Below are 17760 nucleotides of genomic sequence, written 5' to 3'. Positions count from 1 at the left end.
GCTAAAAGGGACATGTGCTCATTCTGGAAAATGTAGACTAATATAAAGAAGAAGCTAACAATCACAACAGTTAACATTTGAGCATGTTTCCTTTCGGGCTTCCTTTTATGCATTTTTTTTTTTTACATAGTTGAGTTCATGCTGTGTATAGTTTTGTATCCTGTTTTTCTCTCTTAAGATTAAAACACAAGCATTTTCCTGTGTCATGCATGATCACATTTGGATGGCTGCATCATACACCATTTTATGGTTTTGTCACAATCCAAGTGGATTAGTCAGCTATTTCTTGAAGTTGAACATTTAGGTTGTTTTCAGTATTTCCATATTACAAATGATTCTTTGATGAGCATCTTAGCAATGAAATCTTCATTTGCATTTCTAAATGTTTCCTTGGGATAGATTCCTAGCGGTGGAATTACTGAACCAAAGAGTAGATTTCCAGAAGTGGGATCAGTGGATTGAAAATATTTTTATGGATAACAAAAGGTTATACCAATGTCTACTCCCCCCAACAGTGTACAAGCGTCTAGCGCACAGCTCTCTGGCCAGCATTGTATATCACCCCAACCTTTTTTTTATTGTATATCACCCCAACCTTTTTTGTGTGTGTGTCTTTTATCCTTTCTATAGGAAAGTGGTAGGTGACAGTGTCATCTCCATTTTTCATTGCTGAGACTGAACATTTTTCATATGCTTATTCACCATTGGTATCCCTTCTCCCGTGAACTCCCTATTTCAATTTTTGCCCATTCATTGACTAGACTCTTAGGTTTTTCTTGTCAATCGAAATGAGCTCTTAAAAGATATTAACCCTTTGCCATATTTGCTGCAAATGTAAATATTTTTCACAAGTTTTTTGGTTTTTTAAATGTCTTGGCCGTACACAGTTTTTTTTTTTAAGATAATTAGGTTCTAACTACAGCCGAGTGCCCCCAGTTTCAGCCTGTTTCCCCCTTGATTAAATTGAAGAGGTTTGACGGAAGATCTGGAAAGGCCATTTCAGCTAATCCTAAATTTAGATCTGTGAATAAAAGTGTGTGGGCCCGATTTAAAGATTGTTCAGTTCATATGCACTTTTTAAACGATTTAAGAAGATGGGGTGGGGGCAGGGATGGAAGCAGTTTGTGCCAGAAATTTTTCAAATTCTGAGGTAAGAAGCCAATTCTCTCCAGTCTCCTGCCTGTTGGGAGGGGGAGTAAATTTTGTGCAAGAACTCTTGATGGAAAAGTACTGCTCTGGGCTGCAGATGTGTACATGGCTTGGTTTTAATTATTTTTCCCCCTTCTCTCTATCCTTGCTTCCGCTCCCCTCCCCCTGCCACCATAAAGAGGGCGGCCAGATTAGGACTCTGAAGGGTATAGACTCTGCTTCCTCCGTAAGGCCGCTCCTGTGCAGCCGGTTAGCACATCAAAGGCCGGATGAAATACCGAGGAAACGAAGGGACCAAACCTAGGATCCTTCCAAACTCCCACCTTCCTCTGGGCTCCAGCACAGGGCTATTGTGACTGCCAAGGACAGCTCGACCAACTTCAAATAGAAGAACGCTGCCAAACAAAGAAACTCTGGTCATTATTCTGAGCAAAACAAACAAAAATAAACAAACAAAAAAACGCAACAGAACGTTTTTTGCTGATGCAAGAGCAAATCAGTGATTGCAATGAGATTGAGCAAATCAGTGACTGCAAAAGGATTTAGTGTTCCAAAAACGAACCCAAAGCAAATCGGACGATCCGATCTGTTTTCCCCAGATATTGGGAGAGCTGTCAGATGAGGCCTGTGCACTGACTTTAGCTATCCCGGGGGTGTCTGCCCCACAGCATCTGGTGGGGGGAGGATTGGAGAAAGGTCGTCAAGGGCAGCGAATGGGGATTCCCAAGGTGAAAATGGGTAGTCTGGGTCTCTAGGGTGGGAAAGGAGCTCAAGGAGTGAGTTTCCTGTCTCCTAAGAGAGCCTCGTGGTCCCAAGGGTTGGCCGGGGAAAGATGAGTCTTCGGATTGGAAGGCGGGGAGAAGCTTAAAGCAGGGGAAATGGAGTTGAAGTGTTTCGCTCGCATCAGGTGGCGGACGGGGCCTCACACAGAACCTGGCAAGGCCGAGCGGGTCGGTGTGCGACGAGCAACTGGGGGTGCGGAGAAGGGCAGCGTGCTGCGTCGCGGTTAGCTAGAGGATGGCGTGGGGATGGCGTGAGGCTGGGGCCAGGCCTCGCAGGTATTGCTGAGGGGAGTGCTCCGCAATCTCGGCGCCTGGGTATGCAGGATCCGGCTGGGGGAGGGGAGCCACTATCCCGAGGCAAGGTGGGGGGCCTGACCTAGGCGGGGCCCGACTGAGCAGCGCCGGGAGCTTCGGAGGCCGCGGGGAGGCGGGGCTGAGAGGCTCCGCCCATCCGGCCCCGCCACCGCCTGGCTCCGCCTCCTCCGCTGGCTAGTCCCTGTCCGCCGGACCCTGCGCGCCACTAGCTCGCGGAGAGGGAGGAGAAAGGCAGTTCCGGAGCCCTCCCTATCCCGGCCCAACCTTTGCTCTAGCGATAATGGCTGCCGAGGATGTGGCGGGGACCGGCGCCGACCCGAGCGAGCTAGAGGGCGGCGGGCTGCTGCACGAGATTTTCACGTCGCCGCTCAACCTGCTGCTGCTCGGCCTCTGCATCTTCCTGCTTTACAAGATCGTGCGCGGGGACCAGCCGACGGCCAGCGACAGCGACGACGACGAGCCGCCCCCGCTGCCCCGCCTTAAGCGGCGCGACTTCACCCCTGCCGAGCTGCGGCGCTTCGACGGCGTCCAGGACCCGCGTATACTCATGGCCATCAACGGCAAGGTGTTCGACGTGACCAAAGGCCGCAAGTTCTACGGGCCTGGTACGGCGGCCGGCCGGGGGCCCCAAAGACAAAAGAAGGGGCCCCGGCACGGGGCTGGGTCCCGGAGAGGCGAGGGGGAGCGGGGCGCCCCCGGGGAGGTGGGGGCGGAATGGCGGCAAGCCGGGGAGGGCGGGGCAGGGCGGCTCCCCGGGCGGGCAGGGGGCAAGAGGCGTCCTAGAAGGGCTGCGGGCCAGTGGGGGACGCAGAATTCCCGGTCCGCGCCGCCAGCCCCGGCGTGGGCTGGAGGAAGACGGCTGAAGCGCTTAAGCCGGGGGCGGGTGGGTGAGGTCGCGAGGCTGGAAGGTGGAGGCCGGGGGTGGTGGTACAGCAGAGCGCAGTGTTGGGGGGTTTCGAAGGTATCGGGTTTGAGGGTTCCTGGAAGGAGGGGATGGTGTCCAGCTGGAGAAAGGAAATGAGGGTGTCTCGAGGGAAACCTGACGGGGGGGAGGGCGGGAGGAGGTAGGGAGGTCCAGCCTTGGAGGGGACGCGAAGGCCGATGACGCCAGGAGTAGCCATGGTGGAATGTGAGGTTCTGGGAGAAGGGAATCGGAGATGGGATTAGCAGCAGGTAGGAGCATTGTGCGTGGCGCTGAGTGATGTGTGTGTGCGTATTCGGTGTATGCGGCTTGTCGTATGAGTGTGTGTGCGTGAGCGCGCGTGCGCTAGGAATGTGGCATGTGTCAGGTATGTGTGTGGCATGTGTTTGGTATGTGTGTGCGCGCGTGCTGTGTGTGGCAGACGGGGAAGGCTGGGAGGTGAACAAGGGAGGCTCCATGGGGGAAGGGAGCTGGATGAGGAAGGCTGAATGTAGCGGACGACAGGAATGTGGCAAGACGAGAAGGTAGCACAGTATTATACTCCGTAGCAGGAGAGAAAAGACTAGAAGCCAAAAAAAAAAAAAAAAATTTAAAATGGAGGGAGGGAGAAATGGGAGGATCCGGAGAAACAAGAGGGGTAGGGCTATGACGGCCGCTGGGTGTGGGGATTTCAGGAAAAGCCAACCGGAGGGGAAATGAGGGGTGGGTGACTGCTGAGCTGTTGGAGGGGGACAGGCTTGACGGGGCCTTGGAGATGAGGCTTTTCCAAGCTTGGTTGCGGATCAGAATCACCTGATGCGCTTGAGGTACAATACAGATTCCTGGCCTAATCGCCATAACCGCGGGAGGGGGGGGAGATCGAGGAATCTGCATTTTAACACACCCACCCCCAGGCAAATTCGAGAAGAATCCAGGTTTGGAAAGTTCTGCTTTATAGAATGTTTGGATCAGAGGAGGAAGAAGAGATTTTAGCTCCTCCAATATGGATGCCTCTAAAAATAAGGGGGCTCAGGGAGTATGGCCACTGGTCTGGAGATGAGGGAGAGGATAGCAGACAGTGACCTGCCTTCATTCCCGCTCCTGGTCTGTTTTACTTTCCCAGTCCAGCTCATCAAAATCAGATGTGCTAAGGTTCTTAAGGAACTCTCCCACTTAGCAGTTTTTCCTCGTGGAGGATTTTAGAAGACCTGCTTTCTGTAGGCATGTAATGGTCAAGATAATTTGAAAACCACACCTACGTTATTTGTCACTTACAGTGGCACACCTAAAGGCATTATCAGTAAGCATAATCGTGTCAATATCTGTTCTTACTGAGCTACACCATAAAGCAAGTGAAATGTGTGCCTGGAGCATCATCATATGATTGTAGTTTGCAAAGTCATTGAGAGGAATGTAGGCCTGTGTACAGAGCCCAAAACTGGGAGTCAGGCAACCTGGGTTCTCCGCCTGGTTGGATCACTGACCAGCTGTGTGACCTGGAGCAAAGCATTGTTCTCTCTGGGCCTTAGTTGCCCCTCTTTAAAATGATAAGGATGGCCCATTGTGAGAACTCTCAGTCTCTACCTGCACTATTGTCCAGTGAGGCCATGAATATGTGACAACATCATTTGGAAATTATACTTGATGTTATAAAGGATTCCTAAAAATTATTCATTATTTTTAATGATATTATTGTATGCCTGGCACTTTTGTGGGTGCTGGGAATATAGCAGTGAACAAAACAGGCACAAATCTGCTCCTGGAGCTTACATTGTAGTGACTATACATTCTGGTGAATAATATATATACTTCAAAGACTTTCAATGCTCCCCTCAGATTGTTTAAGTATTCTGTGACCATAATTTCTGAAATGGTGAGGTCCAAACCCGTACACTTGGCCTATTTACCTTCTCTAGTGGAAATGGTAGTATGTAATGATGATTAAAAATAACCATTTTTCTTTGGCATTTTAAAGTTGATCATACATTTCATCTAATTTGTAAAAATAAAAGAATCCTGGTGGATTGAGGTTTCAGGTGGCCAGGTCATAATGAAACTTGATCTGTTCTCATACTTGGCATGGTGGTTACCTACAAACTTTTTCATGTCAGACTTGCTACTCAGTCCACCTTTGGGGAAACAACACATTGTTTAAAGTACACTGGCTTCTCTTCATTTACTTGTGTAATATTTAAATATGTCTAAAAATCCACTTTAAGTACCTACAGAATGATTCACTGCTCTCTTAGACAAAAATTTAGTATCATATATAATAGCATAATACTACGTATAATAGCATTCAGATATCTTATAGAATTTTCACAGTCTTCAAGCCCACCCAAAACAGGGTGACAGACCTGAGCCCCGTGCCATCTCCTTTGTTGACACTGAAGATTATGTAACCTGTGGATAGATTTCTTAACCACTGATATTCATAAAATGATTTCTCCTGCAGATGCCACATGTTAATGTTTAACACGGTCTAATCGTGCAACCAAAGATCTCTATAAGACGCTCTTGACTCATTAAATTGTATCAGAGTATGTTTATAAGAAGATGTTTTCATTTACACTTTAGTGTTTCTTATCTTCAGAATCCGTAACTTTCACTGATGCAGCCCAAGTGCCTAGAACAGAGCCAGGCTCCAGGTTCAATATCCAGAAGTTGAATTCTGACCCACGAACTCACTATTATCTTGGATCATTCCCTACTAACACCTTTCCCCCCAGGAGATAATCATTTATGGCTTTTTTATTAGCTGTTTGAAAATCACAAGAAATGAATGCTAATGTATAGCATTTTAATTTAGTTTTAGTTGTTTAAAAGTTTAATGACAATAGGTCTTTCAGTATCCACTAGGTAATGATCAAAGGATCAACATTACTTATGGTTTCCAAATGGAATCTGACATTCAAAAAGCAGGCTCTCCATGCTAATGGGTAAGGAAGCCATTTTCTGTGTGTGAACCACAGAGAAATTGACTGCCTAATAAATAACCGACTTTGGTTTTGTTTTGTTGTTTTTTTTTTTAAAGAGGGGCCATACGGGGTCTTTGCCGGAAGAGACGCATCCAGGGGCCTTGCCACATTTTGCCTGGATAAGGAAGCACTGAAGGACGAGTACGATGACCTTTCTGACCTCACTCCTGCCCAGCAGGAGACCCTGAATGACTGGGACTCTCAGTTCACTTGTAAGCGGTTGTTTTTTGTTTTTTTAATTGTGCCTGGATCAAATTTCTACCAGTAATGGGATTCACGGCAGTACAATAGTTATTACTAAGCAGGCTACAACTGGGAAGCATTTTGATAGGCTCCTGAATCTTGGACGGATCAAGTTCATGGCTTGAAGTAATTGCAGCAGTGCTGAGTCACTTGCCGTGATTGCATACCAATTTCTAGCTAGTTCTCTGTGGAAACCTGGGTTTCTGTTTTTTTAAATTTTTGAGAGGTTTGCATAGATTTCACAATAGGATTTGGTGCTTGGTGTGCAGGGGAAAGGAGAGTGGCCATCTTGGCTACAGAAAGAGGGAATTTTCATAAGCCCTCACTTGTAGAACTTGCCGTTTAAAAGCAGCCCACATTTCTGTTAAAGAATGAGAGACTTGTATTCTACAAAACAGCTTCTCTTTGAATCTAATTGAGCCCAACTATAGGCCTCATCTACAAATGATGCTTATAATCTGCCCAGCAACAATGGTGTCTGCGTTTTTAAGAAGAAAGCAGAAAGGAGACACTTGTTTCCTGGCTTATGGTATGGGCTGAGGTCTTTGCGGGGAAGTAAGGATGGGGGTTAAGTTCATATTTTGAGATTTGGGGAAGTGGCTTTTGTCCAACCCAAGTGTTTGATGATCACTTTAGCAATATTTCACTGCTAAGAATTTGAATAATAATTTTTCCCAGCTTTGAAACAGTATATAAAGACAGTGACCACGTCCTTGAGGGGGATTTTTCATTGTAAATGTCATTTTCTATTTGCCATTCTCTATAATCTGTTAAATATTATTGGCTTTTTGGGCTAAATCCAACCATTTTCTTTGAAAACAATGCTGACTTCAGAGAGTTCTGGATTAATAATTAGCCAGGTATGGCTCTACCTTTAGAGTCTGGATCCCGAGCAGACTAAAAGCTTTCAAGTCCAGAGCAAGTCTTTTTACTCTGAAAACATAATTCAGCTATCTAACAGTCCCTCATTTTTTGCATCTTCAGGATGCCTTTGTAACAATAGATTCTTCTATATGAAACCAATGAGTCGTAATTCATAACTTACAGAGCTCCATTTTCTAGGGCTTGCCTTCATCAGTGGGGTAAAAAGTGTGGTTCCCCCAACCCCTTAAACTAAGGCTAGCCCCAAATACTGTTGTGACACTTCAGCTACACGCAGAGCTGGCGTGGATTCCCCTCAAGGCAGGTCTCTGAGGCGCCACGCGGCTTTTACTTGTCTTGCACAGTCCCAAGCATCTAGGGACTTTTATAAAATATTCAAATAGGGAAGTTCCAATTGTTCCTGACGATTATTTCACACCAAAGTAGCTCCGGTTGCCTGGTTAAACAGATTGGTTACCCCTCTAATTCCTACCGATACTCAGAAAGAGGAGTTCTTTTGGCCTTTGACATTGAGATGATTAACCCTACGTTAGCTTGGCCCTAATAATACAGGCAATATGGTGGTTGTCTGCTGACTCCATCCCTTCTCAGGTCCCTTACGTTCTGGTTGCCCTCTTAAATCTATTTTCTCGTTCTGGTTGCCCTCTTAAATCTATTTTCTCCAACGTCTCCAGTGCTCTCTGGTCTCTGTTAGCACTTCCCTTTAACCACGTATAGCTGTTGCCCCGTGTTGGGGGAGAATTCTGTCTCCTGCTCTCCCCTTCACCCACTAGACTTATCACTCCTTCCCTTCACTGTCAGACAGCCATCTAGTAATCCGCGGTTGTCCCTAACCATTGCTCCATCCCTCCTTGCTCCCTGCAGTATGGTTTCTAGCCCCACGATTCCATTGAACCTTCTTTCTCAAACGTTTCCAGGGACCTGCTTCTTGCCAATGCTAATATCACTTCTCCAGTCCCTGTTGTCAGTCTCCAGTCACGTGCCCCTCCAGAGTGGCTCCCTCTCCAGAGTCCCCGTTTCGGTCCACGGAATCTCCAGTTTTCCCTTCATTTACTCATGTTTCCAGCTTCCTTTACGCGTCTCATAGCCTTCCCTTCCCATCCCCACGGACACCCCCTCCTCCTGGCTCTTGTTCCTCTGCATGTGGATCCACCCGCTGGCCTCCTGGTCACCCTGCTCCTGGGCTCTCCTGACCGTAATCTGCTGTGCCCTCTATACACAGTGATACCGTAGTGGCCACAGCACTGTTTTACCCTGTCATTCCTTTGTCGTAAACTTTCAACGCCCTTTGCCACACCCATGGGACAAGTCCGGACTCCTCAGGCTGGCTTTCCACATCTGTCTTAGGATTTCCCCACCCTGTTTGGCTGGCGCTACTCCCAGTCTACGCCTGCCAACTTGGTCTCTTTATTGCTCCCCCAGATACATTCGGTCACACCTGCATGCCTTTGTGTGTGGTATTTGCATTTTCTGGAACCCCCTCCCTCCCCGAGTCCTTCTACACATTTTCCAAAGCATATCCTTCTCCCACAAAGTGTTCTGCAACCCTTCCACCTAACTCATAACAAGCCCTCGCTCTGCTAAACCTCCTATGCACTAACACAACTCATTCTGACATTACCTTGCACACTCGTTGTCAGGCATCGCTACCTGTTCTATATTTCTGTCTGCTGCACAAAACTCTAACTCCCTGGGACTTGGCTGGGACTGTGGTATAAACTACCTTCAGGAAGCCCAACGTGCTATTGTGTCGTTCGCAGGCCTCTCACAAGTGCTTTCAAATGAAATGTCATGATTTTCTCGAAAGCGTGAGAGTGACCGTTGTGTCTTCCTCTCTCCTTCCAGTCAAGTATCATCACGTGGGCAAACTGCTGAAGGAGGGGGAGGAGCCCGCTGTGTACTCAGATGAGGAGGAGCCAAAGGATGAGAGTGCGCGGAAAAGTGATTAAAGCCTGCAGTGGACGCATATCTATTTTTGTATTTTGCAGAATCATTTGTAACATTCCAGTCTGTCTTTAAAACACGGTGATTTCAATATTTAGAAAAGTTTTGAACTTGCTGTACATTTTTTTAATTAACATCACTAGTGACACTGATAAAGCTAACTTCTGTCTTAGAATGCATGATATGTTCGTGTGTCACAAATTCAGAAAGTGAACTGCAGTGCTGTAATACAAATGTTATTACTGTTTTTCTTCTATCTGTAGTCAGTACAGGCTGCATTTGAATTTGTTTTTTCCTGAGAGACAGGTAAGACGTGGGTATTTGCCCCCAAACAGGTAAAAATGTTAAATGTGCAAAGTCCTTCAGGCATCAAGGAACAAAAGGATTAACTTTTAGTCATGATGTTCTCTGAAGACACCAAATCCCTCACTTCTCAATTGACGTAACTGCATGATTTCTGTTTTATCTACCTCTAAAGCAAATCTGCAGTGTTCCACAGGCTTTGGTATTGATTAAAGAGAGGTGTCCAGTAACAAAACGAAATCTCAAAGCTGGGCTCAATTGCAAGAAATCTACTTTCTTTGTTTCCAGTCTGCATCACTGTCCTTGTCCTCCTTGGGACCCTCAGATGCCCTCACTAACATAGTAATCTACAGTGAGGATTAAAACAGGATGTGAACATTCAAAAGCAAGCTTTGGAAAAAATCAGCTGGCTTGCCTAAAAACCTAAAACACATGAATAAGATTGTAGGACTATCTTCCCAGTCCCCACGTTCATGGTTATTTTACATGGTTGGACGTGAGAGAGGGGCATGCAGAACAGGAACAGGTGATTGCTCTCCTAAGAGCCTTCACACCCCTGAAGAATAAGGAAACCGAATACATCACTAGCCAAGTGGTTTTTAAAGTGTATTCATAAAGTAACAGTTATTCTTCTGTTGTTACAAAACTATAGCCACTGCAAGAGTAGTAGTCAAGTGTCTTGGTCTTTGATATTGGTCTTTTGGTTAACAATAAACTTAGCTTAAGTAGACTGTACAGTTGTAAGAGTTTGTAAAAGTATTATATGAACAATTAGTGAGGTTTCTTGTAGTTGAATAGTCATTGTATTTTCTTGTGAACTGTGTTTAATGGTTTTACCTCAAATCAGAAAACAAAACGAAGTGCTTTGGTCAGTTAATAAAATGGTTTTACCCAGTATAGTGTGGTGGGTTGCCCTGTTTTTTTAAACCTTAATCTGAGTAACCAGCTTCAAGAGTTTCACTTTTGAGTGACTTTTTTTGTATTCCAAAAGAGACAAGTAAAGGGGCAGAACTTTACAGAGGCCTCACACTACAAACCAAATACCAGCTTGTCCTGTTAAAAAAATAGTGAATTGAATTTATTTTTTGTGACTTGTCAAATTCTGCCTCTTTAAGTCAGAACTTAATAAACTCAGAGGCAGACTTCCACCTTGAGGTCTACGGCAAGGTCACTAAGGAGTAACTCTAGTGAAGACTGTTACCGAGTGCCAAGGCAGGTTTTGTTTTTGCTGTAATGTATCATCGGATTAGTAAAGTGTTCAGGAATCCTTATAGTAGTAAAGTTGATTCACTTTGTGCCGAAAGAAGGATATCAGATTTGCAGGTGCAGTTGGTTGTATAAACACAGACAACCTATTACCCTGAATATTAGTGTTCTGCCATTTTAGTGTTAAAATTGGCAGACTTTTCTTACAAAGGAAGTACTCCCTGAATCAAAGAGGGCTCAAAAGCTTTCCAGCTTTTACGTTCTCAAACCATATTGCCTGTTTTTGTTGTTTTTAAATGTGTCCTTTTCCCCAACTAGTTTTCATTCAACAAATATTCGAGTTGCCCGTTTTGTGCCAAGCAACCTGTTAGGCCATATGCTATGGGGGAAGGGGAGGGAGAGAGAAATTGGGCCACCTTTGCAGCCTGAAATCTCATTTAGATGTGAAGATTAGGCTATTCCTTTTACTAAGTTAAACAGTTGTCTGATGCCAGGAGGAAAACATCCAGAGCCTGGTTAAAAGCTTCAATCCCAAATAGCCGGATTCCCCTCCATTCAGAACTAAATCAACATTGTATTGATTACAGGTAAAGTGATATTACCATCAGGCAGGACTTTGATCTAAAAACGCAAATCCAGTTCGCATAGTCGGGTAAGCCATACTATGTAAAAGGCGCCATTTAAGAAGATGAGGGAGTGGTGGTTTCAGCGGGGGAAGGGTCCGCTGTTTGCTCCCCACCTGCTTGCTTCTGGCCCCTGCCCAGATACACTGTTCTCAGTCCCAGCATCTGTGGGTCAGAAGCAGCATTCACTATGCGTTTGTGGTATCTGTGGCCTCTCTACACAATGTCCTGTTCACCTTACCTCAGAGGGCCAAACTTCATGCAAATCCTCAATCTAGAACAAGCAAGAACAGCCCTTGCTGTCTCAGAAAGAGCTCTTTGAACCCAACAAGAACCCTTTCAGCTCTAAAGTGCCCAGTTGTTCTCTAAGGTACAGTCCGCCTTTGTTAGGGATGCTTAGAGGCGGTTTGCTGTACATTTCATGTGAAAATACAGCTAAAGCTTGCAGGGTCAAAGACTGATCACTGAAGCCCCCCATGTCTCTGACTTGTTTCTGGATGTTGAGTAACTTCAACACTTCTACCAAGGCAAGGCCTGAAGGGATGAGATGAAATTCTGTGGAGTCCGTTTTGCTACCTTTAAAGAACTAAAACCTTTGCTGAAGGGAGAATAGTCTTGAGTCCAAATACCATGATTTTAATTTATCCAAGATGAAAACACAACTGTGGTTTCATGAGCTCTGACAGGCAATTACCATAAACTGGGGAAGTTGCCTCGAAACCACTGAAACCAGACATATATTTTCATAGAGAATGTTACTGCAGGTGTGCAACCTTCTAGCCAGTACATGCGGTCAATGAACAAAGACTCTATGACTTTATTTTTAATATATCTGAAAATCAAATATGTATTATTTCTCTACCAATGCAAATGACAAAAAGGATCAACAACGTTAGTGCAAAGCAGCATACCACGGGTAGAAATCCCAACCCCCCAAAGAGGAATTATCAGCATTTAGAAGTTAACATTTTGAACAGTCTTGCGACAAGTGAAAATACATTTATTTGGTTCTTATTTTCCAAATTACCAGGTTACATGGCTTTCTACCCTGAGAAATTCAAACAAATTGAACAAAAACGCACTGACAGATTTTTAGCTTTCTGAAAGCACTATTAGCACGTACAAGGAAAAACGTCTATTTTAAAAGACACAGCTTAAACTTCAGGCCCTCACTTAATGGGACATAGGAAAAAGATATGAGAAAATACTTCTGCACCACTTAAACAACAGCACAACAAAGAATAACAATGTTAACAGAAAGTGATTACAACATTTTCGGCTCTGTTTCATTCCTTACTAAGCCAATTCATTTGAAAAGTTCAGGATAAATTGTTCTCTTCCTTGTTTCAGGCCTACACACCCCCCAAAAAAGAGGTTTACTCAAATCTAGAATGCATTACCACGAGACATAAAAATCCAAGGTTGTACGGAAAGTAAACATAAAACCAGTAATTTTACTTTCTTCTAGGTCCCAGGATGGTATTTAGCAAACAAAACAAGACCAAAATATTATATAGAAGTGACTTAGCACCAGTTCTATTATACAAAAAAAATTTTTAATTGCACATGCTGTATTCTGCAATTTATTTTTTTTATGTCTGGTTACTGAGCAGCAAATTGTTTTCACGCCTAAAATCTCTGCAAAGAAAAATTATCAAATGACAGAAGAGATTGAGTTGGGGTTTTTTCTTTTTCAAAACAAGCATAGCTGCTTTCCATTACAAACCCATAATGCTCTTTGTTTCAAGGGCACGAAACATGAAAAAATAAGGAGGTGGGGTCTCATTGGAGGAGAATAATACCTGGTTACCAAAAGTTGTCTGACAGAATACAAGCTGTTAGTAGTTTAAAAGCCTACTCCGGACAACAGTCCTCTGAACGTTAATAATCACTGCTAGCCCTCAGAGGAGAAAAGGCACTCGCCCTAGGAGCAATGTTTCAGATTGGACAAGACAAGCCTGGTTTTGATGGCAGAGTCACTGGCTGGCAAGTGGAATTGAATATAAGGGAGCCAACAAATCATTCATTGATAATAAGTATAATCAATCTGCTATGTTACATTCATGTCTGAACTTTTGCTTGTACTGGCATACCTCTATTAAATGCTATTAGAGGAGATCAATGAAACAACTTGTGGCTCTTACTTTAGATCAATTAGAAGATTTTATAGCCATTTCAGATATCAGGTTGCTCAAGAGGGTGGTTATGAGCACACATCGTGCCTCGTCATTCTGGGCAACCACAAGGACTGGCATCCTACCTTGGCCTTACCAGCCTGGTACTTTTCTATGGACTATCAAGTTAGGACTATTTGAAATGAATCATGTCATATGAAAATGTTGCCTTCCACTACTTCAGTGGATTAAAATCACCTTTTCCCCACTGCAGGCAATCTAATCTCATTGAGGTCTTCAATTGCCATGTCAGCTATAGCTTCGTTGGAAGAAAAAAAGTCATCTACTGCCCCCTGAGGTCCTAAATCCAATATAAGGCAGAATGAATCAGCCGAGCTTTCAATAGAACATGCACTGCATTAAGATGTATGTCTTTACGAATCTATAAAATATCTCAATTTAAAAACATATTCAAGGAGTCCAAAACCAGTAGGTAAAAAGATAAATTGCTTATGTTAAGAGTTTACAAATCCGGCACACATACAATTTTTCCCCCGCTAGAAAACTATGGGCTTTACCCATGACTCTTCCTAACTCCATGGCATTATTGAGGATTGAGGAGGCACTTGTTACTGTTTTATAAAAGTCAGTTTTGGGATATTCAGTGGCTTTTTACAAACTGATGTCACCCAACCCTGAGTGAAAGGATTACATAACCTGAAATGGAATACTGTCACGTCCTCTCTTCCCAAGTGCCATTACTGGTGCCCCAGGATCGTTCAATATTTCCTTTGGCAAATCCCACGTTATATCGCTTCAATCCTGTTGCTTTTCTAGGAGGGAATGACATGGGGTTCTTCCAAAAAAACAACTCTGCTAATGGTCCACTATCTGTGTAAACCTCAAAGGACGATCTGAGCCCCTTTCAGATTCTTCTTCCAAGGCTTTGTTTCTAAAAGGACAACTCTTTAAGTCCTATGAACATATTAATAAGATTAATTTCTTTCTAGTAGATGCTCATGGAACTGTCTAATGTCATGAAGAAGTCTATCACATGTTCTAGGTGTCATCTCTCCTCTTATCTATAGGTATTTCTAGATAAAAGTCAGGAAAGTTTGTTGCTGCACATGGTGTTCTGACCAAATTAAAGAACAAGTAAAAAGATCATTATTCATTCACTGCCATTCCCTCTGAAGATAAATGATGCTAAATGATAATGTTATGACCGCTGAAGAGCCATCGAGGGCTACCTTCACTCCTCTCGGCGTTAATTTGCTCCTTTGACGGCACCGAATTGAAGTTGCAATCGAACTGTAGAAATGTCTGTCCTTGGATAAGGAAGTTTTGCAAGCACATTGTTTTACCAACCTTCAGAATCTGGATGTTTTGTGTTTCCAAAGTTTGCCAACACACCTGCAACACACACACACACTTAGATCTATGCTTTATCCTTTGGCAAGAGAAACAAGGTTTTGCATTTGACCTTGCTCGTGCTCCGAAGTGTTGCTCTCTTGCTCTGTAGTTGCTAACTACATAGCTACATTTGGTCTGAAATCTTCTTCTTGCACATTTTTATTGTGAGTAAGAGTTTCCTGATCTAAGAGACCTTCAAAACATTTGAAAATATAAAGAACTAGCGTGGTTGTTTCCTAAATAGCTTCCGTAGTCAATGTGCTCCTGACTGTTATGTCTGGTATAGTAATTATCAGAATTCAGCATGAAATCTTCAGAATTCTCATATCTTTTAAACCTCCTTGCATCCTGGTTATATTCTGACTTCCGTGGAGCCTCTCTTCTTTTGGGAAAATCCCCCAAATAGGAAGCATTAGCACTTTTTGATGATGTTATTGGCACATGAAAGGGCCTATAGTTCACTTTCTGGTTAAATGTACTATCACTAAACTGCATCCTCTTTCTTGTGACAGTGTCTAATTGATCACTGGCACTGGATTCGTGGTGGTAGCTTTTATCAAATAAGTATTTGGGGGCCAATATTTCACTCTTTTTGCTGTTGCTCTTCTCATCTCTAATAGAATTGTTTTCACCCTCAAGCCATGAACATCTCAGTTCATAATTGGACCTCTTGCCTGGTTTCCTAAGCTCGTATTTAGAGTATTTTTCCTCCTCATGTTTCCACTCTGAATACAAGGTTTGCTGACCTGACCTAATTTCTGGATCGCAAGTGATGATTTCATCAGTGTCAAGAGATCCCTCTTCTGGGGAGCTATCATATGTGGCCACAGATTTCTCTTTCTCCTCTTTGTTTATACTAAGGATTTCACTGAAACATTCAGAATCACTGCTAATTTCCTCTAAGAAATCTGTCAACCTCAAATCAAAGTCTGCTGACCTGTTGGGCGAGGAAACTTGGCTTTGACTTGTGGATATGGAATCTTGGACCTGGTAAGCATGAGTCTGTTCCAACAGATGGCTCTTTCCAAAAGCTGGGGATGGCCGATCACCAGCTTCACATACTGTGTCCTTGCAATGATGTTTAAACCCCTTAAACATTCTACACTCTTTGGCATAATCCACTTTTCCCCTCTTTTGTGGTTTATGCTCAGGATCCTGAGTACAAATCTTTGTGCAGGAATCGTCTTCTTGCACCTGTTCTCTCCTATCTACGTTTTGCATTTGGCTCAAACTGGTTAAATGACGCTTATGTTTTCTCAAATTGATTTGAAATCCACTTCCTTTCGCGTGGACGGCCCTGTGCCACTGACATGTGCTTGTCATGTGACTTGGTTCTAGGCAGATACGGGCATATTTTGGAGTGTGATAATAGTTAAGAAGATAGTCAATAAATTCATCTGTTTCATAGATCTTCTGTTTCCTGCCATGGTCTCTCTCAACTAATCTGGAAGAATAGGATTTATTAGAACCATGGTAGTCTTCTTTCGCAAGAGATTGACCTTGAATCATGGCAATTTGCAAAGAATTCCCATCAGGGAGCAAACTGTGATTGTATTCACTGGTTAATAATTTTCCAGTTCTCTCTTTTCTAGCTGAATATCTTAATTTTTTTTCCCCAAGGTAGTGGGAAGATTTACGTAAGTGAGCCGTAGCTCTTTCCTTCATTTTTTGTTTTCGCTTGTTATCTGACTTGGAAACCTGATATCTTGGCATTTCCTCCTGATTTTGAAGATACTGAGTGTTTAACTCTTCTTTCTTCAGAGCTCCCAGTGTGGTCCCCGGAGCACGATTAGCTTTGGAGACTGCAACATCTACCTCCCGTGGGTTAAATTGTATAGACCCCTTCAAAGAAAAAGGTTAAAAATCTCACATGAAAAACTAAACAGACTAAAATTTTCAAAGAAAATTGGGCTTTCTAGCATTGTTCTGAAGAGGTTTCTAACTACACCTAGGACAGATTGAAATTAGGAACAATATCACACTGAAGAAACAGGAGGTGCTAAATTAAATGTCTCGGTCTAACAGGAGCTGCTTTCGTTAGGTCTGTGCCCGTCTTTATGTTAGAAGGCACCCCGGTTTACATACCTTCAAAAGCACATGACCCTTCGTATACCCAGACAAAACTATAAATGCAAATCAAAACTACAATGAGATATCATCTCACACCAGTCAGAATGGCCATCATCAAAAAATCTACAAACAATAAATGCTGGAGAGGGTGTGGAGAAAAGGGAACACTCTTGCACTGCTGGTGGGAATGTGAATTGGTTCAGCCACTATGGAGAACAGTATGGAGGTTCCTTAAAAAACTACAAATAGAACTACCATATGACCCAGCAATCCAACTACTGGGCATATACCCTGAGAAAACCAAAATTCAGAAAGAGTCATGTACCAAAATGTTCATTGCAGCTCTATTTACAATAGCCAGGATATGGAAACAACCTAAGTGCCCATCATCGGATGAATGGATAAAGAAGATGTGGCACATATATACAATGGAATATTACTCAGCCATAAAAAGAAACGAAATTGAGCTATTTGTAATGAGGTGGATAGACCTAGAGTCTGTCATACAGAGTGAAGTAAGTCAGAAAGAAAAAGACAAATACTGTATGCTAACACATATATATAGAATTTAAGAAGAAAAAAAAATGTCATGAAGAACCTAGGGGTAAGACAGGAATAAAGACACAGACCTACTAGAGAATGGACTTGAGGATATGGGGAGGGAGAAGGGTGAGCTGTGACAGGGCGAGAGAGAGTCATGGACATATACACACTCACTAAAAAACGTAAGGTAGATAGCTAGTGGGAAGCAGCCGCATGGCACAGGGATATCATCTCGGTGCTTTGTGACCACCTGGAGGGGTGGGATAGGGAGGGTGGGAGGGAGGGAGATGCAAG

General features: G+C 43.6%; 2 protein-coding genes across 6 annotated transcripts in view; one reads left to right on the top strand and one right to left on the bottom strand.

Annotated features, from left to right (window-relative positions):
- Positions 1-2417: 2417 nt before the first annotated feature.
- On the top strand, positions 2418-10394 carry PGRMC1 (progesterone receptor membrane component 1). Its single transcript, XM_030849773.3, has 3 exons — positions 2418-2851; positions 6182-6337; positions 9096-10394. Exons 1-3 carry the CDS (start codon positions 2527-2529, stop codon positions 9197-9199), a joined length of 585 nt encoding a protein of 194 aa, XP_030705633.1. The 5' UTR covers positions 2418-2526; the 3' UTR covers positions 9200-10394.
- A 1666-nt stretch (positions 10395-12060) lies between these two features.
- Positions 12061-17760, bottom strand: part of LOC115848955 (A-kinase anchor protein 17B) — a 141512-nt gene continuing 135812 nt past the window's right edge. For all 5 annotated transcript variants that reach the window (XM_060291807.1, XM_060291806.1, XM_060291808.1 and 2 more), the window contains one exon: positions 12061-16695. In XM_060291807.1, the coding sequence (XP_060147790.1) occupies positions 15049-16695 (1647 nt within the window). In that variant the 3' untranslated portion in view covers positions 12061-15048. The remainder of the gene's footprint in view (positions 16696-17760) is intronic.

The sequence above is a fragment of the Globicephala melas genome, chromosome X (assembly GCF_963455315.2).
Source record: "Globicephala melas chromosome X, mGloMel1.2, whole genome shotgun sequence".
NCBI lineage: Eukaryota > Metazoa > Chordata > Mammalia > Artiodactyla > Delphinidae > Globicephala > Globicephala melas.
The sequence above is the reverse complement of the archived record's forward strand: the minus strand, read 5'-3'. Positions and strand labels throughout refer to the sequence as shown.

Coding starts and splice junctions, on each gene's coding strand:
- PGRMC1 (XM_030849773.3), top strand. CDS start 2,527: ATGGCTGCCGAGGATGTGGCGGGGACCGGCGCCGACCCGAGCGAGCTA. Junction 2,852..6,181: donor CCGCAAGTTCTACGGGCCTG/GTACGGCGGCCG, acceptor TTTTTTTTAAAG/AGGGGCCATACGGGGTCTTT. Junction 6,338..9,095: donor CTGGGACTCTCAGTTCACTT/GTAAGCGGTTGT, acceptor CTCTCCTTCCAG/TCAAGTATCATCACGTGGGC.